At 39.5% G+C, this 27,186-nt stretch overlaps 1 protein-coding gene across 3 annotated transcripts; it reads left to right on the top strand.

Annotated features, from left to right (window-relative positions):
- Positions 1-78: 78 nt before the first annotated feature.
- CLTRN (collectrin, amino acid transport regulator) lies at positions 79-26,704 on the top strand. Of its 3 annotated transcripts, XM_084510201.1 has the most exons (6): positions 5,494-5,639; positions 6,030-6,088; positions 11,216-11,301; positions 17,460-17,576; positions 20,376-20,570; positions 24,897-26,704. In XM_084510201.1, exons 1-6 carry the CDS (start codon positions 5,573-5,575, stop codon positions 25,051-25,053), a joined length of 681 nt encoding a protein of 226 aa, XP_084366327.1. In that variant the 5' UTR covers positions 5,494-5,572; the 3' UTR covers positions 25,054-26,704. The 3 variants fall into 3 exon arrangements, with proteins under 3 accessions (XP_084366329.1, XP_084366327.1, XP_084366328.1); XM_084510203.1 differs by lacking the exons at positions 5,494-5,639; positions 6,030-6,088 and adding an exon at positions 79-199; XM_084510202.1 differs by lacking the exon at positions 6,030-6,088.
- The last annotated feature ends 482 nt before the right edge of the window (positions 26,705-27,186 follow it).

Raw genomic sequence — 27,186 nt, 5'->3', positions numbered from 1 at the left:
GAGATTTTTTTTTTTTTTTTTTTTTAATTTCTTGGCTGCTGTGGCCTAATGGCCTCCCAAAGAGCCAAGGGAAGTCAGAGCTGTGTAGCTGGGGCACACCAGGCAGGTATGTTTGTGAATTTAGCTGACAACACCTATACGTCCTCATCCTGTCTGAGGCATCCCATCTCTCTTGATTATGCACACGTTTCACAGCAAGGTAAAAGTTATAATGTGCAGACTGGCACAGATTAGATGGGCCAAAATTTGCAAATTGTCAGTAATCAGTTGTTTGGTGACAAGCATTATACATGGCAGCATTTGGAGGTAAAGGATATGTAGGCTTCGTCTGGTCACGTTTTGCATAGTCATTAATAATGTACATTGTTGATTAATACCTAAATTATTGGCATAAATCCCAACACAGGAGCTTACTTTGTATATCCTAGAGGTGGTAAACTGCATAAATTGTCCAAGCCGCTGGCAGTGAAGCATACCAGAGCAGGCTTTGTGAAAATCAGACTAATTGACTGTGCTGTTCATCGATAGCATAATGAGTGTCGTATTTATTCGGAACCTCAGTGAAGTTATTTAAAGCAATTGTGACTACTGTAGTCAGCAGCTATGTTTGCCAGTTGATCAATGAATATTCAGATGATGACCTTTCTACTAGTACTTCACCATGTTTCAGATTATAGATTGTCTTTTAAAATGGAGTTGACATCACTATTATTTTTACTGTTTGCTTGTGCAGAACAAACATGTAAAATAACACACAAATTGCTGCATTAGATACAGAAGATGGCAGTATTGTGCATTTTAGGACTGATGAACCATACACATTCATGAAATTTGTGAAAAAGCACAAATATTTCATAAATCTGATTTTGTTAAGGAGTTACAACTTTTTATCCTCCTTTTAACAGAGTAAGTACCATAACAACTCTTCTTTAAATTGTCTGTAAGTCAATATTGAGAAATTCACTCATTTCTTTCATTAGTATCATACATTTCATTATTGCATTTTCCAAATATATTTGTGGAAATAACTGTCTTAAGATTATACATTTGAATAGTGAAAAGGAGGATCTCTTTATAAGACAACACACACACACACAAAAAAAACCATCAGCTATAACAGACATTCATAATTCTGGAAATTCTTCTGCAACAGGAATAAAATAATTGCATTTTTCTCCATTTTGTTTATTCTTACGGATTTGTGCATGTAGCAACCTCCTGCTATTCAAGCACAGGTGCAGAGTTCCATGTAATTTAATTGTCACAGTGCTATGAAAGTATTCATGTCAGAAAGAAACAAATATGACCATTCCTGCTTGGCAAGATCAATTCACGTATCCAAGATAATGTAGCTTTCTAGTAGGTAATTCTTAGCCCTGACACTGGGTTTGGAGAACAGAGGCCTCTTCAGACATGGTTTATTTTTGTGGAAACCTTAAAGATATCTGCATAACTCACTCTTGCATCTTTCCCAAAGAAAAATATACCTACACTGTGTATAGTTATATACATGTCCCATCATGGGAAGGTATATATGAGCTGCTCTGATTGTACATTACAGAATACAAAACATTGATTATACAACCTGAGACTACATACTATTCCATTATAAATCTACATGCCTTGTAAGATACATGCACAGAGTTAAATACATACATTAGGCCAGCTCTGAACCACAGTACAGGTACCCCGTTTAGCACATATTTTCATGTAGTGGCCACATGATCCCTCTGGCTTCCATTTTCCTCGTATTTCCCACCAGTGCAGGCAGATACAAAGTTTTCATTGGTTTTTGTTGTTGTTGTTGTTGTTGTTGTTGTTGTTGTTGTTGTATGCCCAAGCCCCATGGGGAAATAAGAAAAAAAAAATGAATAAGTGTACAGTTTTTATTTTCCTGTCTGAAGAAAATGGAACTAGGAGAATATGTAGGTAGGAAATGGCGGTAAATCACCAGCGTGAATTTGATTGATTGAGAAAATGCATTTTTATAAAGAGACACTCAGGAAGCTTTAAGGCCATGGCTTGTACTGTACGGTGGTTGGTGAAGTGACAGCAGCTGCACCGTCCTTCCCCATCACGCTGAAAGTTGCTGTTGCTCATTCCCAATGCTAGCCCCACTGTGGGTGACCATCTGTGCTTTTCACTGCAAAGTGCATGCTTCAAGGTGATACATGCAAAATCTAGAGAGCACATCTTTCCCACACCTGCTGCCTAATGGCTGCACTGCTGTCTCAAGGGGTAAATGATTTCTCAGACACTGTCTACTTCTGTGAGCCCTGATAAAAACTCCGTGACAATGTAAGCTATTTCTCCAATATTATAATGATGACTGTGATCATGGTCCCCATTCCACACCCACTTCCCAAAAACTTAATAGAAAAACTCCCATTTAATGAGACTTAGGGTGAACCTATAAAAGCTGGCACTGGTATATTTGATGCTGCTGACATTCAGGTAGATCCTCATCTCACCAGCTACCAAAGACTGCAGGGGAAGTGCAGCATTGTGCTCGGGGAACTGCACAGCACCGTGCACAGCCAGCCTGCAGTGCTCTAGGTACATTTCCATGAGTGACTAATGCTGACAGTAGCACATTGACTCTTTCCTCATAAGAGTTGAACACAACTATTTAAGAGTAAAGATTAACTTCCACAGAGTTTAAAACTGTTAATTTGTCAAATTTGAAAACTGAGGTTAAGTTTGGCCATAGCTGTTAATTAACTTATATGATGGCTATCAATATTTTACTTTCCTGGGATTTTTCCATTTCAAAGGCATTGAAAGAAGCAGAAAAGTACCTTGCTAATCACATTGAGAGGATGGAAGGGTTTTGTTTTACCAAGTCATGTGCCTCATAGAAATTTCAGTCCTTTGTTCATTTGTTTAGAAGTCCGAATTATGGTATACTGTTAAGTACACACATACAGATAATGCATGAACTTCTGGAGGTCACAAGGGCGGACAAAAATGATACTGATTTTCATCCAGACAGACAAATTCACTTAGTGCAAGAAGGGAACTAGTTCTTTGCACTAGTTCAATTTTATTTTCAAGCTGCAGATTACACCTGGGATTCTGCATGGCTCTCACTTGTAGTTCAGCCATAGTTAGGAAAAACAAACTTAATACAAAAGAGGAACTATTAAATGATCAAGTACATCAAAATACTGAATTAAAAGCATGCTCTGTTTGCATGCAGATTGTTGTTTGTTCAAGCAAACTGATGTCTGGCTGATTAATCAGTAGCAAACAAATGCAGATGTGCTTTTACAGTGCTAAATTATCTGGCCAAAATGGGAGAAAAGAGGCTGGGCAGAAAGTAACCCATACAAGTAGTTTTATTAGAGGGATGCAAAGTGGCAAAATATGTGTCTTCCTACATTATACTGGCATTTGTAACCTGAGAAGTTACAGTGCTTTTTTATGACAGTGTTAAAAAATGTGGTGGGTTTGAAGAGGAGTTAGTTTTCTGCTAATACCCAGTCTAGGCGTGTCCACCTGCCTGGTTTAATAAAAATAAAACAAGTAGATACATTAAAAAATAAATGAAAATCATGCCAGCTTTGGAAAAAGATTTATAGATGTGCAGCAATCAGTTGTTTATGTGCAGTGTATACACAGCTGAATAAGTGTATGCACAGCTGAATAAGCGTGTGGGGCATCAGCTGGGTGCATCTGGCACGCATCCAGGTCATTCTCCATGAGCTATGAGCTGGAGCATTTATCACACCACTCCTTCTCCTGGCCTCCTCCCCTCACCACCAGGAAAATCACCCGTATTGCTGCTTGCCAGTGTGACAAATCAGTAAAATCAGCCATCCTGGCTGGAAGTCAGCAGCTGTGATCAGGGAATCCAGCCTTACCCTCCGAGGCCATTCCCGCTGGGCACTGTGTGCCTGCAATGTACTTTGACACTGGCTCCGTGTGTTTCTAAGGCAAGAACTGATTTCCAGTGGCCAACAGCAGGGAGAGATGACAACACATCACAGTGGCAATTGGCTCCATTTGCGTGTGTGAAAACAGTGCTTTGTTTTTCCACCATCTTCCCCGGTACTGCAGTATGTCCTCCACAGAGGGAGCAGAGTTCAAGCGCTCGTTATTTGAAGCAACGCACATGAATTTACCATGAGGCTAACAAGGCTTAGAGTCTTTTTAGACTTTTTAAAATTACACATTCTACAGAAAAATGGTAGTTTTTCATGCATCTGTATATTTTTAGTGGTCTCCTTTTGATGCATATAGCCACAGTGTGTTAATTTGAGCCATCATTAGGAACGAATAGGTCATTTTTTCGTTTTGGTAGGGATAGATTGAACATCTAAGCAGATAACAAATCCAATAGGTTTGTACTCGGAACCGGTTGTCTAGAGAGAGTAAACAGACAGCCAGGAATCAGCTTGATTTAATGACTTTTAAAGATGGGGTATCAATTCCTTTAACAGTGGCTTCTAAAAACAAGATTAAATTAGTGAATCAGTAAATTCTCAATTACCTGAAACTCCAAGCATCCTTATGTAGTAAATACTGATTACTGTCCTCCATAAATTCAATCCCACTGTTACATAAAATATTCTCAGTGGTAGCCATTCTTGTGAAGGTCTTTGGGTCTGCAGTCTCAAGACACACTTCTAGTGCTAAAGGGCCGACTGAAAGTAATTTTGAAGAAATCTTCAATTTAGGAACTAACCATTAATCAGAATGGCTGCAGGGGGAATACAGCAGCGGACTGCAATAAAATAATCCTGTCTTGCTGCCTCAATTGCAAAGACTGTTCACCTCTCGGTGAGACATTTCAGTTGCTGAAATCTTTCTCCTCTACATTTATTTCTTTGTCTTTGAAAATGTTTGGCTAAGGGCATAGAGTACATCATTAACATATTTCCATTTATGTGTGCATGTGTGTATACACAGCGCCTTATGCAAACAAAACTAGAATACATCTTTATTCAATATGTGTACATGCTTCCCCATCAAGTCCTTCTATTGCAGGTTCTCTCATTCCAGTTTCTACTGTAGTGACACTCCAACAGCAAGAAAGTACTTCTCTACCTTTATAACTTTTCTTAGCTCAGAGTAATGTCTCAGAAGCTGATTTTGTTGGCACAGCATCGGTGCAGGTGAACACCCTGTGGGTAACAGCACAGCATCCGGCCACCGGAGTTGCAGTCCAGCCTGGCATTAATTATCCCAGACATCCTGTGTATATGTGTCTAAAATCACATGCGGGGAAAAAAATAAATTAAAAAAAAAAACACACACACACACACAAAAAAAACGAAAAAACACATTGTGCAATGCTTTGCATTATTCTAAAAAGGGAGAAGGAAAATGAAAACCTTATATCAGCTTTATTTTTTTTCCCTTTTACTACAGATAAAGGTAGTAAATAACTAACAGAAGACAGTTGTTTCTAGTGCCCGTTTTAGCTAAAATAATGGGGGTTAATTATTAAACCTTTTACTTGGTTGCTCACTTGTGCTGCTGATGCTTTAATCCTGGGTCACAGAAAGTTTAAGAGTGCTTTACACCAGAGACTTACTTCTTTTTGCCTCAACTTTTCCACACTGAAAGGATGTTACGGGTTTTGCTGCTTACTTTCTCTGTAGTTACCATTGCTTATGCTGAGCTCTGCAAGCCAGGTAAGTTTTGGAGCTGCTGCTTCCCACTCTTCCTCGGGGAAATTTAGCTATGAGCTTATGCCTACAGAGCTCTCAGCTTCTTATGTTTTTTATTTTAGCTGGTTGCATCCAGTTTGAATATGGTAACTGAGCATTCACTTCCTTGCTGAGTTTTCAAATTAAGTACGGAAGTTGATCTTACATATTTTAAGGAGGTCATGGTAAACCTGACTGAAAATCTATAGGGCTGATGCATTTATTCATGCTAGTAGCTTCTGGTTCTCCTAACCAGGTAATCCGTTAGGGCAAATTTAGAAACTGTGATCTGTAAAATAATTAGAGAAGTAGATGATTTAAAATCCTATCTTGGTGACTATCAATATATGTTTGCCTTTCTTCTCTTTGTGTCAGATGCACAGAATGCTTTCAAAGTACGCCTTAGTATCAAAACAGCTTTGGGAGATAATGCAGTAAGTAAAGTATCTTCACATATTCTTCCTAACTAAACATCTGCCAAAAAAAAACTAATACACACTGTAAAATTTCTGAAGGCAGCTCAAGCAATTTGTTCTGAAGTGTTAATTGTAATAACTTGTTCACATCATGGCATTTGGCTAGCCCACTCCTTAAAATGACATCCTGTAAGTGAAGTGTAAAGCTTCACTTTTCATAAAGATGATTTTCTGTCAATGTATTTTTTCCTTTTTCTATTCCTTTTTTTCTTTTTCTGTGTTTCTATTCTTTTGTTGTTGTTGTTGTTTTGTTTTCTATTTTCTTTTTTTTTTCTTTCTCCTTTTCTTGAAAAAAAAAGCCAAACAGTAGAGATGTTGCACTTCATGCATGAGAGATGCTGCATAAATCTAAGTCTGTATTTTGGGAAAAACATATCTTCTTGAGAGTGCTAATTGTAAAGTCAAGCATGTCAGGGATGATAAGCAGGAAACGATTGTTAGATCTTTATGAAATGGGATTTTATGTCAGACTCTCAGACAAGCATGATCTGTAGAGATCATTCATGCATATCTCATCAGTTCTCTACTAATGTAGGCTTTGGATAGTGCCCTTTCTTCCCTGTCTGTGGTGCACATGTTAGTCTCATGAGGACTGAAATGCTTTGGCTTAATTCAAGTCCTTGGACTTAATGTACGAGTGCTGGTGTGAGCAATAATGGTCTGTAATATGCAAGAGTTTGGGAAATTAGATGACCAAATGGTCCTTCCTGATCTAAAAAACTATGAGATATGGCCGAAGGCAATATTCATTTTCAGTTTTGAATGCTTACAGAAAATCTGCAGTGCTACAGGGCTCTCAATAAAATTAGATATCAAATGTCTTGGACAGTCATCTCCACTGGAAGATGTCTGATCGTTAGAAGCCCTGGGAAACAAAGCACCATAAATTACGTGCTAGAAGAGACTGGAGGTATGAGAATCTCCCTGTGACCTTAGAAGCCATTCTGAAACTACCCTGGACTATTAGGTAACTTTAACAGTAGCAGGGACCAGTTCCACTGGGAACTTCATAAGCCAGATACATTTAGAAGAAATGTTCAAGATAAATGCTAAAGTATTTGTCTGTGGAAATTGGTATTGAAGTCAATCCTCTTGGGTGAGAGACTAATTAAACAGTTGTGCAAACCTAGATTGTTTTAAAAATTAGTGAAATACTGCAATCTTATTGCTGAAAATATGGCAAAATCCTTATTGAAATACCTCGTGATAATAACTACAAATATTTTGATTTAATCTTGGTTCAAAACATTAGGCTCAAAACAAAGAGTAAAAACTGCAGCTCCCAGCAGTGCTCTTTTTCAGTGTTTTTTAGTTCTGAAATTATAGTAAAATAAGGGTTATTTGTCTGATCATTTGTAATTTTTCTATTTTTCATCCCCAAAAAGGTATAATACAAGCCATCTTAAAATTTTTATATTACATTTTATATTTTTATATTACAAGAAAGAAAAAAAAAAAAAGTGAGGAGCCTTTTTTTTTTTTTTTTTTTTGGTAAATAGATAGTAATTTATTTCATACAATAAAGTGTATTTAAGACCAAAGAATGGTACAATCTAAACCAGCATTTTAGAACAATATGCCATACAAAATAATCCACAGATAATGAACAATCTGTTAACTGCACAACTAATATTTCCTTTTCATAGCCATGGTAGTCTTCTCTGCAAATGACTGAAACTGAAAACTGAAACTACTGTCAAACTGAAATTCATTTTGGCTTAATAATTTGTTAAACTTTGCTTTTTTATTGATTTTTGTTTTTAATTTTAGCAAAGAAAAGGTTAATACTGTCATAGTATCACTATAGTACACAATCAGTTTGGAATATCTTGGTATGCTGCTTTGCTATTTAATTCTGTTTCATTCACTTTCAAGTCACTTCAAGCTAGATGGTTGCAGAAGACTGTGATACCATCCATGGGCATGTTGCTGTAGGACTGGAAGGATAACTCCTACATACATTCAGGAGTATAGGAAATAGGTTAGTATAGTTTTCCACGTGATTTAGTGCATACTTTGAGTGATACTAATAAGGACAGACAGCATTTTTTCATCTGTTCACAAGGTAGGCTGCACTTTTAGGCAGAGAATACTGTTTTAGTGTACTGATGTTGTTATCATGGTGGCATAGAAATAGCAGCTAAGATATAGCAAGTATCTAGCTGTTTTCATGTTACTTGAAAATAATGTCAGAGGCAGAGACACTGTTAGCTAGCTAGTGGGAGGAAACCTAAACAGAAGGAAGGTGATTTACGGACGGAGTCTCTCTGATTACAGTGTTAACTTTATGAGTGCCTTCTGGGGTCACTGGTTGCTTCCTAGTCACGGAGTTAGAAAAGCTATAGAGAGTTAGCTCAAAAGGGCCAGAGTCAACCAGAGTGAGCAGGTATGATGTCCACAGGAAGAGACCTTCAGCTGTCCCTAGTCCTCTGCTGCTCAAGGCCAAATCACCACTGCATATGGATCAGGTTGCCCAGGGGCAAGTTTATAAGATTATAATTTTGTTCTACTAACATACATTTTATTTTTCTGAGAGAACTACTATAGCATTTTACAATCTACACCACTCATCATCTTTTTTTTTTTTTTTTTTCTTTTTCTTTTCCCATTGGCTCAACAACCTCTTCTTTCACAGCAAGCAATAGACTGGCAGACTGGCTTTGAGAGTCAGCTGTGTCTGTACTGTTTATTACCTTAAAGGCATTCTTGCCACCCTCATCGTCCTAATTATGTTGCCTTCTCACCACACATATTCCTGCAAGCAGTCATGTTCAGAGGGTCTTGTTAACATGGAGCCCACAGCCATCTCCATCTCCTCTTCCTCCTGTCTCATCCCTGTTTTCCTAGGGATTCTCAGCTTTCTGCCCAGAAGGCATCCTGCAGCTCCCTCTCCTCACTAGAGCAGACCCCTGAGTGCCACTTGGTTTTCTCTGCCGGTCTCCTCTCCCATTTCTCGCAGTTTATTCTGTCTGTTTTATAGTGCTTACTCTTTGAGCTGGTACCCTTTTTGTTACTTTGTCTTAAAGAAGCTCTATGCTTCATCCTTAGTATTATTTTTTCATCATGAAAACAAAGTGCTTCATTCATAACAATGCATTTTGCATATATACATGTAGTGCACTAAACATAAACATGTCAAGTACATATAGTATGTACTACAGGTATTGCATTTGTGTCCATGTAAGCATGAAATTGAGTTTCATCATTATCCATTATCCATCTGAGGGAATTATCTCTACAGCTGGTTTAATCCACTGGATAACAAATGATCTTATTCCGTCCTTTTGGACCTGCTCTCAAGGACTACAGATGGCACGCAGGGATTCAGTCAATAGTGCCACACACGAAAAAGAGGATGATTTGCCTTTTTACTGCTGCAAATTGTGCTGTGTGGTTTAAATACAGATGTCTTTAAAATTATGGTAAATAGTTTTACGGCTCTCATCTATATTCCTTCCTGTACTACATTGTCTCTTCTTCCTTTAATACTATTGCTGACATTACTGTTACATTTCCATCAGTGCAGTGGGCTCAAAATACGGGCTTTTAAATACTTTTATGCAAACAGTTCCTGTTTTGTTTTCGCTTTAAGTTCCCCGATTGGCATGCATTATCACAGTGTGTTTACACCTCCCTTCATTCACAAAGCAGGAGCGGTGAGTCAGAAACCTGATTCTCAGCGCTGCATCTGGCTTTTAATGCTGCTCAAGCTGTCTGTTGCTCAGCTTTGTTGTCCCTGGCCAACCGTATCTCAGCCCATTTCACCACTCGTCATTCATTTAGGGGTGATAAATATGATCAGTATGACTTTTTGCCCTTTATCTGTCTGCCTCCTTCCCTATGCAGGCTCCCAGTCCACAGTATGTCAGAGCAAAATGAGGGATGGTGTCTGGAAGGTGGATTCCTCCTTTTTACAGAGAGGTTGCAGCTTCATGCATCCAAAATCAGAATTTAAAAAACAGGATTAAGATTTGGCATTTTCAGTGGTATTTTGTCTACTGATTTTTGATGTGTATTGATGGGTTTTGAGTGTGTTATAAGGGCCCATGAAAAAGTAGGTCCAGGTTGTCAGCAGGGTTAAGTATCCACTCCACTGATTTTCTGTTTTGGATGATTACAGGGAGGATTTTTTTTTTTTAATGCTGAAAGTTAAAGATTAGATTTGTGTTCTGACTGACTGATGAAAGCTGCCTCTAACCTCCACTAATATCATTCCAAGAAACTATTAATCTTTATAATCTGCTGAAAGGGGAAATTCAATCAGTATGCCTCAGTCACGTCTTTTGTTATAAAAATGTAATAGGTGCAGTTCTTGCTGGTCATTAGAATTGAATGTGGGAATGAAAGCCCAGGGGAACCTAGGGAAGCTTTCTCAGAAACCTGAAATTATGGAAGTATGATTTTTCATCAAGACAACAGAGAAAAGTTTTTGGAGCCCATTTTTACTTTTTATTGAAATAGTAAAGATACTGTTTTCTTTCTTTTATCTCAAATGTGAGGTAGTATTTTTCCTTGTAGCTGAGTCTATCTAAGGGTTGTAGGTGAGCCTATCTTCATGTTGTAAGAACAGCGTGCAGCAATAAGGCCACAATCTCTCTTTTTTTTTTTTTTTTTTTTTTTTCCTGGTGTCCTGGCATCCAGCTCCCACAGACTACCTTCAACATTAGCTTTTTTATTTTCTGGCAGAACCACCTGGTCTTTAAGAGTGAATGTAAACCTCCTTAACGTGGCTGATCCAACAACAAAAGAGTCAAGGCAATTGGTGCAGCTGTGTTGGGAGAATTCGGGTAATATGCCTGGTCTTTTATATGAGCTGCTTTACATTTCCAGTTTGGCCAGTTTCCAGAAACATTCCATTCAGTCAGTTTTTGGAAAAGTTCATTTCACTCTGTATTGCATTTCACAGTAGCCATTAGAAGTCATCTTTGCACAGTAAATAAGAGACAGGAATTTATTTTCATAGCACAACCAGTGAATTTATTCATTTTCTTGATCAGTATAGCATTCCAAGTTCAGTGACTCTTTTTCCCCACTGTACCTCAAGCACTGAAGCTGAACCTGATGATTTTCCATCTTCCTTTACAGTATGCCTGGGATACAAATGAAGAGTACCTCTTCAAAGCAATGGTGTCTTTTACTATGAGAAGATATTCCAGCAAGACTACAACTCAGTAAGCATCTACTCTGATTTGCCTTATACCTATTAACCGTGCTGCACCTAGTGAGCCATTCTCTGCTGTACTGAGGTGTAGAAATCATTATATACAGCCTCCAAAAGCAGACTGTTCCAGTGTATTCTTTTGACACCCAGATACATGTTAAATGTCACTCTCTCTGTCTTAAGCAGCATGCAGCCTTTGGAGCAGTGTCCCCACTGATGTGAAGTGGCACAGCCGTCGCTCTCAGTGGGGCTGTGCCAATTTTCTCTAGCAGAATCTGGCAGTAAGACATGATGCCTTCTGGAGGCCGTACTGGGAAGAGGTGAAGGGGCCCGTCGGCAAGGTCAAGAAATGCAGTGTGGATCCTTGAATAAGCAGCTTTTGTGCACATTTACTCAGCGTGTAGCTTCAGCTGAAGATGAGCTGAGCCAGAGAACTGGAAGGTGGATTGCTGTGCTGGTGCTCTCTCCCTAATATTACAGCTGCTGAATTACCTAGCATCAAGAAGTTTCAGATGTTGCTGTTCAGACATAAATCAGCCATTAATTGGTTTTGGGATTAAATCTACCCTAAGGCATTGAATATTCTTCTCAGGCTTCTGATCATTGCTACTTATGAAATTAGATGCCAGATCAGACAGACCATTTAGCAGGCTGTAACTTCAGTATGTTCTTCCCTTCCTTAAACAAGAAACCTTGTGAGTGTATTTCTATAGGCCTTTTTTTTTTTTCCATTGTTTTTCAATCTTAAAGGAAAGATTTATTGCTCTGGTACGCTAATGAGGATAAGGTTTTCAATTTACTTTCCAAAAAAAAACCTGCTTTATGCCATCGTTGCATCAGAGGAAGCATAGTGCACATTTGCAAAGACATTAGTTATCTTTAGTCATATGATGACTATTGTGGCTGATGCACTTTCTCGTAAATAGAAGATGCGCTCCCCCTCTACGTCACAGGATTGCTTGGTTCCTTATTGTTTTATTCATGTTCCTCAGAAGGTGCCTTATTTCATCAAAGGAGCCATTACACCGAGCTTAACAGAAACAGTCAAGTATGTTCCCACTGCACACAATGAAAATGACACTTATAAAAATGAATTTAAGATTCAAGCTAATTAAAGGTGATTATGCAGGGCTTTTTCTCAGGTTTTCAAATAAGGAGAATTTTAATTCAGTCTCTGACCCATAAGGATTTGCTTCCGTATATTTATTTTAGTCCCAGGTCCCCTTTTTAAATTATTATTCTCTTCCTTCAAATCCATGGTGCTTTCACATGGCAAAAAGCCTGTGTCAGACACCAGTGAGCTTTATTCTCTTCAAGTACCATGGCTGTCTGCAGACTCAACTAATATTAGAAAGTTTGGTATAGGAATGGGAAAAATTCAAGCCAGTATGAAAGGAGATAAAAATTTAATGGAAGCTGTATTTATGTACTCTGGAAAACCACAGCATTTGTGCTCACTTAGCTCAATTTCCTACCAAGACAGTTTCTCCTATGGGCAAATATGATAATGGCAGTTACTCCAGTTTGGAGGTGGGCTTGCACATGTCAACAATTTCCTGCTACTAAGTTTGTCAGAGGAGAAGTCAGTACAATATTTGCAAACAGCTAGGTGTGGACATCTTTTCCTGTTTCTAAGACAGTATAGGACTTCCTCGTGAGTATAACTTGCTGGGGCAGAGGCAAGGACCCCACATAGTTACAAGTTAGGTAAGTGCCAGGCTGTACCCAACCTCGATCCCAAAGAGTCTCACTGAGTTTCAGACTGAGTGAAATCTTATACCTTTTGTCACAAAGCAGTTTTTTTTGCTACTTTGCAGGTGAGGTAGAATTTTTAATCTTCTGAGAAAACTTGTGGCAAATAAATTGCATTACACTGTGGGCACATTTACAGGTAAATGCCAGCAGATTTTCATCATGAGATGTAAAAGATGATAAATTATTCTGTGATAAAAGAAGAAACAAGTTGCAAATGACTGCATTCTGGTAGCATCTAAATTTACCCAGATTTTGCATCTAGTCAGTTAAACATTTTTGACAAAAGAAAAATTTATGAAAAATCCACTGCTGTTTTACAACCAAACACTGTTTCTGACAGAGTATAATTTATGCATGGGGACATAACCAGAATGTGACAAACTTCCCCTTTAACATCCCATTAATTTCTAAGCCACGACACTGCAGCAGCAGCCACAACTGACTCCCACATGAGACTGAACGTCATTAACTTCAGCAAGCTGGATCAGGCCCCATATGATTTTCTGGTGGATCAGCATAACCATTGTTGCAGCCTGCCCATCATTTCTGAGATTCAAAGTAATCTTTTGTTAGGCTCTGAAGCTGGATTAAAGCCAGCCTGTGATGGCAAGCATTTGAATGTGCTGCTGGAAAGAGCAGCTGGTGCTGGTGCTGCCCTTGTGTAACCACCAAGTGATCCCACTCAGAGTGGACAGGATGGCACATTGTATCTCAGTTTCTCTAAAGTTAATTTCTAAACTAAAATTTAATAAGTCATGGAGCTGTGTTTAATGTTTGAAAGGCTTGAAAAATTGTCAAGGTTGTGTGAAACAGGAAAAAAACACAATCCATCAAATTACTCGGTAATTATTAATACAGATAAAACAGAGGTTTAATGTTCAGTGGAGAAATACATGTAGTTTATGTCTTGCTCTCTGTATAGCTTTTTGATTAATTCTCAATATATACATTCATGAATTACATAAGCAAACCTTTGATATGCCAGTTTTAGAAGATGATTGTCCGCAGCCTGTGTTAGCAATCCTGGTTTCCCTAATCTGTCACTCATTTGAAATAATATGCATTTCTTTTGGGCCTGACGCTGATTAATCTTTAGAGTAGAAAGAATGTGATTACATTTACCTATGTTCAAATGAAAGGATCTACTTTTGGTACATCTTCCCCCAGTTTCTATGTAAGGAAGGTGCAGTTTTCCTATTGGAATAACCAGAAAAAGTTCATCAACATTATCTATCCTCCTAGGACAGGCATTTTTGATACTAAAATAAATAAATAAATAAATATACTGACCACTTAGAACAACAAAATAAACTTGTAGAGATAGCCAGAGATAGACACTTGGGACTCAGGGCCCATGCTTCTCCCACTAGTTTACAGCCACCATGGGCACCCAGCACCCACAGAGTCCCTGATGGATCTTCTTATCCCTAAATAATCCTCTAAATCTCCATAAGGAGATTCGAACACTTCAGCATGCTGCAAATCAAACCTATGTGCAAACAGCACCGGAAGAAAAAAAAAGAAAGGGGGCATACCTGCTGCAAGTCACATTGGTCACACTGGTGCTTGTTGAACTAGTCCATTTTGGTGTTTATGCAATCCTCTTTGACCTTCTCGTGAACAGTGTTATTCTTTTTGGAGCCCAAAAGGATTTGCATCATGCAGATTCTGCTGATGAAAAGCAGCAGTGAAGCTGGATTTTAGATGCTGATAATCAGGAGAGGATTTTAGACACAACAGGGGGCAATAAGGAGGCAAAATTTCCGTAACTTAGCATGAGTCTTGCTGCCCAACTGATTCACTGCTGTTCCATCCAGAGATGGAGAAACTGCCCCCAACAATGTCTGACTGCCCTAACTTGTGCTGAGAGCCTTGGCAATGTAGGGAAGCCCCCGGGATGAAGAGTCCCTTTGAGTCTCTGAGGCTGTAGAGAACGCCAGGGTGTTCTGCCAGTCTTTACCCACCAAATGTGTCTTTCTGTTGGAGGAATGAGCTTTGCTCACTCACCACATTTTGAGAATATTTGTAGAGCACTATGAACTCAGATTTTCTACCCAGACCAGTTTCTGAGTGCACCACAGAAATTCCTTCTTTACGAACTGCAGCAGCGTGAAGATTTAGGTCCTACTGTTATAAATTCTCCTGATGGAAAACTTCCTCCACAGAAACATTTTTAGATATTCTGTGAAGTCAGCAAGAGTTTGTCATCCACCAGCCAAAAGTAGACACTTTTTCTTCCCCTCCTGTAAATTTTGTGCTTTGCTTTTATTTTGAGTGGAATAAATCTACTTTCATCTTCTGACTGTTGCCAGCAAACTGATGTGAACATCTTTTAAAATCCCAGAGGATGGCTTTCCTCTTTTATCCAAGAAAATTCTCTGTATTTGCAAAATTGACATTGTTCCTGAGAGGTAAAAGTGGGTATTTCAGTTCTGCAAAATCATTGCTTTCCATTTTATTGCATGTCTCTGTGGAATATATACCTTCTCTGTAAAATTAAAGGCTGCCCTACCCAAACACTCGGGCACCTGAACAAAAAAAAAGCACCTACCACCCAAAAAAGCTTTTAGTAAGAAGTATTTCTACAAAATATCCAAAGTGAACTGTTGTGAACAAGCCAATGCCTGTCCTGCCTTAACAGCTATCTCATTTTTTTTCTTTTTTTTTCTATTTTTTCCCCCTTTTTTTTCCTTCTCCTGTCTGGAGACTATGCACCTAAGGGCAGCATTTGTTACCTTACGTTCTTTCCTACTTTGTGCTTTCTGCTCCTCAGACCATTGCTGAAGTCTTCTTAGCAGTCATTTAATTAAGTTTGTAATTAGCCAGAAGATGGCACTACAAAACAGAGCTCTGTGGCAGGTCATTGCTTCCAGTGGGAGATTTGTCACCCTGGGAAATTGCAGAAACTGGAAAGGAAATGTTAAAATTTGCATTTTGATGATGGACAGTCCAGACCTTGAATCCAGTGATAATAATGGGCATCAACGTAGTTAATTAAGAGAGGAGCTGCATTCTTCTTTGCTGGCTCACAGCAGGGTCTCCTCTGTAACAGCAGATAGTAGTTGAAGTCCAGTTGTCCCAAGTGGGGTCCAACAAAACAGGGACAGGGCAGCTTTGTTATGCTTGTGGCCAGGCAGACCTTATGCAAAGGTGAACCAAGGCTGGGCTGCTCCCTGGCAATAGAAATAGTCCTAACTCTTGCTCGTGGGCTTTTGGAATATCTGCTCACTGCTTGGGCATGACCAGGAAATCTGAATCCTGAGCCAAAGGGTTATTTATTAATGGTACAGAATGTTTTGTTGTTGTTTTCTATTTTTCTTTCTCTAGCTCTCTGTCTTTCAAGTTTTTGGATGTCCTTTTATGATACATATCATATTCCTTGCCATGCTGTAATAAATGCTACATTTACAGCAATTTCTGTATATCACATGTGTGTTTGGCTGGTTTCTCAGCTATATGAATAAAAAATAGGAACAGACCAAAGAACATGAAGGCACCATCTATTCTCAGTCACTTTGTTATACATGTATTAGCCTTTAATTCTTTATTTTTAACACTCGTGGTGATATCATTCTGCAAGGTATTTCTAATTATAGTTCATTTAATACACTTACTAGTATCAGTGGTAGATTACAAGTTTATAAGATTTTGAAAAAAAGCATTTTAAAGACATGTCACCCACTTTTTACATCGTATGCAATGAGAAGCTGCATGCCTATGGCCTTCCACTGTTAACTTCACATAAAACCAAGCAATCTTCCTTTGAAACAGATGAAGTAAATATGCCATAGCACATCCTAGAGGGCATAGATCAGTGCCAGTATGATGTTTATTTTCAGTCTTTTGCCTCCACTCTGTGCTTGACAGTGCAGAAAGATGTTAAAGACACCATTTTTTTTGCTCTTCCTTCTGTGTTGACCTCCTCTTCTCCCTCCTGAAAGTATACCCTGTAGAAGGACTGCACACACTTGAAGATTGTATGGGGAATCACCACATCTGGCTCCTGTAGCATTGGTTGTCAAAAATAAAATTCTTATTTCATCAATGTGTTTATCTCATTATATGGCTTTGCTTTTTTTGTTTTTCAAAGCCCAGATGATTAAGATACAGAAATTTATTTTTCTGGGTTGTTACACTAAATGTATGTTCAAGTTCAGACAAGTTTGTAGTAGATTCAGAAATTCACTTGTAGGCTCAACTTTGGTCTCAATAAGCTTACATATTTTCAATCAGATTGGGAAATGGGAAATGCCATGGGTGGTGTTTCTTCCTTGGGCATTAACCATTACATTTTTTAGAAGATTATTCCTCCTTAGGTGAAAGCAGTATTTTAGGAAAATCTGAAATATTTCAATAATTACTCCCGTGCTTCTTTAATTTATTATTATTATATTTTTTTTTAACCATCTGTAGAATTTCCAATGTGCTGCTCTGCAATGTGACAGATCGGGTGTCATTTTGGTTTGTGGTCACGGATTCTACCAAAAATACAACAACTGTTCCAGGAAGCGAGGTAGAGGCAGCCATCAGGTACAGTCACTGCTTCCGCAGCCTCTCCTTTCTTGCTGACTGAGGATGCTTTCTCTCCTGGGGCCATCAATAAGCACTCTGCCTCTTTAAGGACGAACTAATTGAAGTAGTTAAAACACCAAAGGGTCAGTACTCTTTCAGGCATGTAAGATTAGCAGGATTTTTAACAGGCACACAGAATTCAAAGCATGTGAACCTTGGGATTATAACTGTGGAAGGAGCCTCTCTTAATGCTGGGGCTTTGGATGAAAGCTAGACCCCTTCCCAGAGCCCAAGCTGTAATTTGGTATCCTGTGCATGGCAGAAGCACTGCTGGCATCCGGCTGCTACATTTCCCAGTGAGAGAGCCTTCTTCCTCAGGTGACAGGATTGCAGCCTTTTTTTTGGGGGGGAGGTTATATCATTTCATGCTCATTGCATGTTATATGACCATCTGCATGCACCAGGACTAGTAACCACGGGCTCCCTTTAGGTTCTCATCAAGTACAATTTTTCAGGCTTCCTGTAGAAGTCAATGTTCACATGAGAAGAGCTCATGTGAGCTATTCATGAGAACAGTTGGCTGTGTCCCAGCTTGGTTTAAATAACCTTGTACTCCTATTATTCTCATTCCAGCTCTTTTTGGAATGCTAGTTGCTACAGTAGTTGAGCATTACTTGTACAAAGTACCGTGTGGTACAAATCAGTTCACTTTCTACTCAATATCACATTCCGTAGCCAGTAAAAGCAAGAGTGTGGAGTTGAAGAGCGAAAAACCTGACTTCAATGGTCTATCAAAGCTACAAAAGGGGTTTATGGGGATGACTCCCACAGGCAGCATAACTCACATATCTTTCTCAAGCACTGAGTGGAAAACAGACCTCTTTGTTTTTAGACATTCTGTACTTTGTCTTGAAAATTCACGTTATCTCTGTGGAGGTGTAATGCCTAATTCCTGATGAATGAGCATGCGTTCTTTTGGAAAGATTAACTTTTAAGCTTATGAGTAGATTAAACTGTTTCCTGCAGAGGCACCAAACAATAGTTTCATAGCATTAGTAGAGGAAGCAGATTATTTATTCACTGGAGCTCTCTAAGAGTGCTGGAATGCAGATTTATTTTTTTTCCTTTTCCATTTCTGTTATTCTTTGAATCATTCAGTAGCATAAGCTGATTTACTTAAGTCTTTTATATGCCCCCTTGGAAGGAGAAATTGGATACTACTATAGCATGTTTGTTTTTTTAACTGTTGTGTCTCACCCAAAAAAAGAATATGCTATTTTTAAAAAGTTGTAATTCCTACCTAACACAGAAACAAGAATTAAAGTGTTCTATAAAGCTACATATTTGAAAATTCAATTGCTTCTGACTGCAGGCTTCCATACTAAACTATTATTCTAATTCTTTGTATAGTACAGCATCATGTACGAATGCTAACGAGGACCAGGATTTTATTGTAGGAGGTTCTCCAGAAACTAAGAACAAAGAGGAAGGCAAACCTTCTCAAAGCTCTGTATGGTTCCCAAGATCTTGCATAAATATACATGGATATATTTCTGCCTATACAAACACAATAAGCACCTGTAGTTACCTGCACATCTTTCATCACAGAAGTCTGTAACTCCAGCCATTAGAGAAGGGTGAACAACGCTTACTTCAGCTGCTCACAAAGAACCATTTATATCAATAAGGGTGAAAATCTCTTTAAATCACATGCGGCTTACCATATAATGAGTCTTACAATATGCCATGGCTTTCAGTCCTCTCCGGGAATGCTAGCTTTCCGTTAAGGGTAAGAATTTCCTGCTTAAGAGATAGTCAACGTGATGATTTCCAAGAAGAGTAATTTTAAAAATTTTACCTTTGTTTACCATATATCTTATGGGAAATATTTCTTAAGAAATACTTGTTTTATGGTAAATTAATTTAATTGTATACAAGAAAGAGATGATGTGAATCATACAACTGCAATCAAAAATCTCCGAACACCAATATGTGTAATAAATTTTGTCAAAATTTTCAAATGTCTTGCAAAAGCTAATGAAAAATACTGCTAAATCCTTTTGAGACCACTTAGATTCAGATCCAGAAATTACTGCAAATGCTCAAAAGTAATGAATATGAGTGAAGATATCCATTCAAGGGTAGCAGTTGTACTACTCATTTGAAAAAGTGTATTTCTCAGACTTACTGTTTCTCATAAAAGAAAACATCTGCAAAGTGCAAATCCATATACTACATCCTACAGGGAAGAAAGGTATATTGGCAATGGGGATGGATTCTTCTGGATCAAATAATAACCAGTGCCTCATGGATCTAAGAAAATCTACAGCAGCAAGAGTAGATGTACATGCCTATAACAGGCAGGACAGTTCAGTTTGTGGAACCAAGGGGCACTGATAAGGAAATCCTCTGAGCATTGCAGAGTGGCTCCACCAGTCCCACACTATCCTTGAATGTCTCATAAACAAGACAACAGAGCCACCATTTTAGATTGCTGTCTTCAGCATGTGGTCCAAACCACAAACAACTAATAATACTGTACTTCAAGTCTCATCTGTATTTTCCAATATTTCAGATAAATGAATAAGGAAGTCTGGTATTCAAAATCCCATAAGCGTGTGGGTATCTATGGATTACTGACAGGATCTATGCTAAAGTGAAGGTCTGTGTAATCCTACCAACATCATGCTGGATCAAATTCAACCCCGACAGACTTGCAGCACACACGTGAAAATATTTTTTTCTTCTATCTTTTTTTTTTTTATTATTTATAAAATACCTTTTTAAAGAGCTGTGATGCTTTTTGTTTTTGTGAAGGATGAACCGGAACAGAATCAACAATGCCTTCCTACTGAGTGACAAAACGCTGCAGTTCCTGAAGATACCCTCTACTTTGGCACCTCCTGTTGAGCCCTCCACACCTGTCTGGCTTATTGTATTTGGTGTTGTTCTTTGTCTCATTGTGGCCGGAATTGTTTTCCTCGTTGTTGCAGGGATTCAGCAGCGCAAGAAGTAAGCAGCTTAGCTTTTCTTCTAACTACAGACTGGCAAATTAAGTTAGCTGGGTTGGTTGTGCTTTTCAAGTCTGCCTCAGAGAAATTGTAGCTGTGTCCTTGCTCCATCCATAGGTAAAGGTAGCCTTTGTATCCTTTTCTGAGGGTAGGGTTTAAATTTTTTTAACTGTGAACTAAATGCCTTAGTAATGCTGGGGTACTGGAAACAGGGAGGATAACAGCCTGATCCTGGAGGTCATCTAAGTAAAGACAATAGCTTTACACAGACTTTTGTTGTCATTTTTCTCAAGATTTAGCGTGCTGTAGGTGAATCTCTTCTCACAGAGTAGCCAAATAGCTACCAAGGGACAGAAGCCTGCCAGTGACTGTGCCCCCTCCAAGGCCACAGTGTCACAAACTGACAAGGCTAGAAAAAGTGCTGCTGCAATTTGAGAAGCCTAAGTAGAGGACACAGTAATGGTTAAGGTATGGCTGAAGAAGGCCTGCCCAATGAGATGGTGCCTCATCTCACCTTCTGTTCACATCCTGATGAGTCTGAGCAACCTAGCCCTTCACAGGTTCATGACCAGATCTCACCAGCCTAGGTGTCTGCTGTTTGTTGGCAGGGTAAGAGAGAGAGGTGCTCCCTTTGTCACTCATTTTCTGCCCTGTGGCAGCAGTGGTGAAACAGAGAAGGTTATTCATGCTGTCCTAGTGTGAGCAGGTAGAAGTGGGTCAGAGATTTGTGGAGGTTTTGATCCCACCGTCACTGTTGGTTCAGAGATGGGCATGAGGAATGGAAATTTCTCATCTGAGCTGAGATCCTGCCATGGAAGTAAGAAATAGTTGAACTTCTACCATGACTTAGGCTGCCTTGAAGGTTAGGGTAATGCAAAGTTCTGACATCAGCAAGAAAATCATATATCCCTAGATATATCAGGACAACGGATTCACATGTGAAAAGCAGTATGTTGCAGAGATTTTTCCTTTCTGCCTCCTCATCACCTCAAAAAGCAATGTTAAAAGACCTCAGAAGAACAGGACTTTTTGTGAGGGATAAGTGGTTTTAATAGAGAGATGGGTAGCCTGAATCCCTTCAGTTATATTTTGCATTCAGAAAATTTGCATGAATTTGTGACCCCCCTTTCTGTTACCAAAAGCAAAATTCAACAAATAGTAGATGAGATATGCTGCTGGGGAAAGAGTTAGGGCAGGCACTTGAGATCATGTATAGTTTAAACCTTGTCACAACCTTCCATAACCTTCGGGTTATTTTATCCCCTGAACCTAGGCAACCTCATCTGTAAAACTGGAGCACTGTTGGTTCCTGAAGCCCATATTTACCCTCAGTGTATCTTTGTAGTATCATGGCTCTGTGAGTCTATATAACACCTAGCTCAAAGGGGGTCACTAAACATTTCAGATGAGTGTAACATAAATAAATTATGCTAAATAGCCATGATTTTTCTAGCTAAAATAATCCTTTTTACTTTATATCAGACTGAAAGACAACATTTTCCCATCCTGTTTACAGAAAAACTCAGCTGAGCATGAACAGTTCTATTAGGCACCTATTCACTCTCTCCTCTGTTCCCCTACCTTGTCTTTACGCATAGACTTTCCTGAGAGCAGAGTTATCCATGGTTGAATTATAATCCTCCTTTCAACTCAATGGCATCTGCAGGCAGAGCTGAAGGAATGAGAGGGTAAAACAAATGTATATTTTTTCTGTCTACTGTTGGAAAGACTAGAGAGGTAAAATGGATGGTCTGAGCTATTTGGCTTCTTGATAGAAGAGCCAGACATTAGAGAAGTGAATTTCAAAAGTGCTCATCTCTTCTTCAGGCACTGAAGTATGTGATAAGTCGTGAAAAGACTTCAGAACAGCCAGTAATGAGTTTTCCTGGAAACCTGACCAGAGCTGACACAGTGACACAGCTTACTAGGCAACACAGCTATGTTGCCTAGTAAGCTGTGTTGGAAATCTGGCCCCAAGGACAGTGTTGACTTCTCATAAACCTGGCATTTTGTCTTTACTGGCCTTTAAAGTACCTTAATTCAAATAAGCACAAAAGGGAGTGCTTCAGCCTGCTCACACACAGGGTATCAAGGAAGCACATGATTGGCCTCTAATGGAGCTTCCTTAATGAGTTAGACTCACGTGTCATTTCTTGAACTGGAAGATTTTCTTAATTAGGTTTTCACTGTGCATCACTGCCAACATGTAAAAATCCAGGCCACAGCTGCCTGTAGTTTGCAGTCATTAGCAGAGCACCATGTGTCTGTAGCCACTGACTTTACAGTGAACTGGATCAGACACATTATCTCCCAACTTTATGTTTGTTCTCCTGTCATCACAGCAGTATGACACCTCCCTCTCTACTAACAGATTTGGTGCCTACCCAGGGAAGGACCCTACTTTGGGTCAGCCCAAAAGTGGTCAGGCAGTTGGACTTGATGGTCTTTGTAGGTCTCTTCGAGCTGAACTATTCTGCTCTTTTTCCTTCCCCCTTCCCTTCCCTTCCCTTCCCTTCCCTTCCCTTCCCTTCCCTTCCCTTCCCTTCCCTTCCCTTCCCTTCCCTTCCCTTCCCTTCCCTTCCCTTCCCTTCCCTTCCCTTCCCTTCCCTTCCCTTCCCTTCCCTTCCCTTCCCTTCCCTTCCCTTCCCTTCCCTTCCCTTCCCTTCCCTTCCCTTCCCTTCCCTTCCCTTCCCTTCCCTTCCCTTCCCTTCCCTTCCCTTCCCTTCCCTTCCCTTCCCTTCCCTTCCCTTCCCTTTTTTCTGTTCTGTTCTGTTCTTTACTGTGTATGATGTGTTAGTCTGATGGACAGCCCTGCTTCCAAAATCCCATCTTCAGCAAAGACCAAAAACATTTGTCTTGGGAAGAGTAAGGACAGAGTGAGCACACAAATGCTTCCCTCTGTTACTCACCCAGCACCTATTTTGCAGCTGGTGGCCTTCCTGAGATGGATTTGGTCTTCATGTTCTGAGTAACCCACGATGTTTTATCTTCTCTTGACTTGCTGAGTCCCTCCTTGGACTAAGAAATTCTTAGCTTCTCTGAATTCCTATGGCAACAAGTTACACTCCTATTCTATTCCTCCCTTTTCTTTTGAATGCACACCTTAGTAACCATCTTTCTTTATGTTTGTGCCCACACTTTTTGAATCAAAGAACTCTCATCCCTGTAAGAGCTGATAAGTCAGTCAGAGGTCAGAGGCTTCCAGTACTATCCCCACAGTTATTTTTAGCAAGCCTGTAATGCCAACAATCTCCCAAAGGCCAATAACATTTTATTATTCTTAATATCACTATTATTTGATATTATACTGAGTCAGGCTGCTATGATTTTTCCTGAGTCAGATTGTTACAGTATGTATTGTGGGATAGGAAGAAGCGGTGGAGCTGACCTTTGAGTTTCTTATCCTCTGAAACCGCTGATGCTGCAGGCTGTAAAGTACAGCAGGTTTTTCAACTATGAACTAGTGGATCTCAAGGTCAGAATAAATCTGGAATTGAAGGAACACTATGACATGTTGACTGATACTTCTCTATTACATCTTTTTTTTTTTTATAAGATAATTTTATTTAACTATTTTAATATGGTTGTCATGAGAACTGTAGCCAGGAAAGTGAAACCCATGAAATTGCTTAGTCTAGAAAACAAAAGTATAAAAAGATACTAGGTTGGAAGAGTGCCTAACTTCTGGAGAAGGTTGTCAAGGAGTCTGAAGACACTCAAGTCTCCACCAGTGGAGGCTTTAGTCAGAAGTCAATTTGTTTCTTACAGTATATTTTAATTTATCCACATCATTGGTTGAAATCTATGACATACAACAGGGCCAGACTAGGTGTGTAGTGTGGTCCTTCCTGACTTCAGGCAAAAAAACAGATTCAGAGTTGGTTTTTATTTCCATTTTTCTCTTACACCAGGTTTTACTTCTGCAACCTCCAGTCATTTCACAGAACCAGTAGCCCAAGTAATACATATAACATATTTACAACACGTTTACCCTAGGTTTTCTGATTCCCAGTCCTGACCTTGAACCACTAAACCAAAGTTTCCAGTCCCAGGAAGGGAAGGCCTCCCCCCTTCAGTGTTGTATTTACAGCAGCAAAGAGGCTGTGCAGGTAGCTGCCTGCTTTTGCACGTAAAGGTGGTTGTGAGCTAATACAGCTAAAGTTGATGTAAGAGCAAATGATGCTGGGGAGCCTCTGTGCCAGACGATGCCTTTCAGTATGTAACCTACAACAACCTTCTAACTAAATGTGCTGTTTTCCGTCTGTGTGAGTTTGGTGGAGTGCTGCAGGTCAATAGAATAAGACAATTTTCTCTTCCTTGTTTTTAGAAAGAATAAAGAGTCAACAGAGAGAGAAAACTTAGAAGAGAAAGGCGAAGTAACAATAACAATAGAAAATGGGATTCCTTGTGAAACATTGGATTTAAAAGCAGGCCACATTAATGGAGTCTTTTCAGCAGATGATGAACGGTTCACGTCCTTATGAAATGCTGCCATCGCTATCTGGCGCTCTTTTGAAAGACTCCCATGCCTACCTTATCTCGTCACTACTCCTGAATGTCAAATATGAAGACAAGAAAAATGTCCTTTCACTTAATTTCCCTCGAGAGAACCTTTTGCTGATAACAGATACACAGGAACCTCCATTACAAAGCTTTTGTTCATGAGCGAAGCAAATGAGAAGACCTCAAATGATATCCATTAATGATTTCTAAAAGATGTGTGGCAGAACAGGGTTGAAATCTGCATTATGTCAAGTGTTTAATTTTTAATGATTATTTAAGTGTGTCTGTTGGTTGTTTTTCCCTAATGTAAATGTGAAACTACATTATTCTTGGATGTCACAGGGGAGATCATCTATCATTGTCAATCCTTGCTGGGCTTTCTTTTAAGCCATATGCAAAAGTTTCTCTGTAAGCTGACTTCTGTTTGCTCATCCACAGTATGCTTTTGGATTGGATAGTGATCAGTGCATGAAGGTTTTAGTTTACTGGGGAGAAAAAAGTAAGCTTTCACAGCCTCCATAAGAGCAGGTTAGGAAGTGATGGGGTCAACTATAGCATTAGGACTAGCAAAGATCTGGTGGTACTAAACAGGTTTTTCACTTTACAAAGTAACAGATTACATGACCTGGAAATTAAAAGTTGCAAGAGTTTAAAATTTGTTGAACTTAAAAGTTGGAAGAAAGGGGAGATTTTCCAAAGTTGTAGCCTGTGGTTAGTGGCCCGTCTCTCATTAAATATATGAGGGCATGTTGCAGTTCTTTGAAAATTCTTTATGCTTTTTAATAATAAAAGAAGAGCAAATTTCCCAGGGACATAGTGAACCCAGGGTCAGCTGAACACGTAATGTGGTATCTGGTTACCTTTTGAAAAGGTCCAGCACTTGTAGCACTGGCTACAGGTCTTCTTGCATCCTACCCAGATAAGGACATGTAGGCTGTGTCAGCAGAGAGCATTCGGACCTGGGTTTCCTATGGGTCTGGAAGCTGAGGGCACCAAATACCAGCCATTAAATTACATTGATGGATTACTTTGACATCAGTCATGCACTCAGAATAGGCTATCTGTGCCCTAAGCCTGTTCCCATTGAAACCGGTAATAAAATTCTTACTGATTTCAGAAGTATTAGGCCTGAGTGAAGGAGAGTTGTCTGTGTGGATAACTGCACACAGAATGGAAGTGTGTTAAGTAAAATACAGTATCTGCAGTCACCAAACAGCTACTCACGCTACTATAGGTAGGATCTGACCATCTAATTTTCAGTGTAAAGTTTGAAGGCAATATTAGAAAGCCCACTTATTTATTCAGGTTATTCTGTGCATCTGGAGATCCTTCACCCATAGGAACAGGGTAAAACTGGGTAAAAGCTCCTCGTAAAGGACCCTCCAGTGTCCTGAAGGGTGAGAAGGTTTTTCATCTCCCACAGTTCAAATTCTTCGGCATTTTGGCTGTATCATCTTTGTTTTTCCATTTGACCTTGCTCTGGCTCTTGGGAATGGGGTGAGCAGAACAGGAGGAATGGGGAGATCAGGGAAACTGTGAGCAGAAGGGAGGAGGCTGAGAGGGTGGAACTCAAAGCTGAGAGAGGGAGGGGGAGAGGAGGGCAAAATGTGAAATAAAACTATGGAGCCCACAGATCAAGTGTCTCACCTGGTCTCCTTTCTGATTGCTGTCTTTTGTGTCCTGATGGAGGGCCCCTCTGGATGAGGACCGTGACTTCTCTGTGCCCCAGAGGGTGTGCCACTCACTCCTCAGTTATTAATGGTAACATCTTGGTGCTTCAAATTACCGTCAACAACATGGGGATGCATTTCTCACAGGAATGCCAAAGGTTAAGCTTACCGGTGTTTGAGATCATTTGGAGGGAAGATACAGAGTACGGTATTATTATTGCTTCCTCAGTCATTGCTCCAAGGTCTTTCACTCAGGCAGAGTTTTATGTAGGTAATTCAGATCACATCATTTCTAAACCTTCGCGCTTTTCACATTCTTTGTATGACAAATAGCTATGCTGCAGCCTGACCACAATGGATGGCTGTAACTGCAGCACCTCTGGAAGAGCCTCTGAAAGATTTCAGTAAGAAGAGCTTAGTGGTGCAAGAGGAACCCCAAGCTAC

The sequence above is a fragment of the Aythya ferina genome, assembly GCF_964211825.1.
Source record: "Aythya ferina genome assembly, chromosome: 1".
NCBI classification, from domain to species: domain Eukaryota; kingdom Metazoa; phylum Chordata; class Aves; order Anseriformes; family Anatidae; genus Aythya; species Aythya ferina.
The sequence above is the reverse complement of the archived record's forward strand: the minus strand, read 5'-3'. Positions and strand labels throughout refer to the sequence as shown.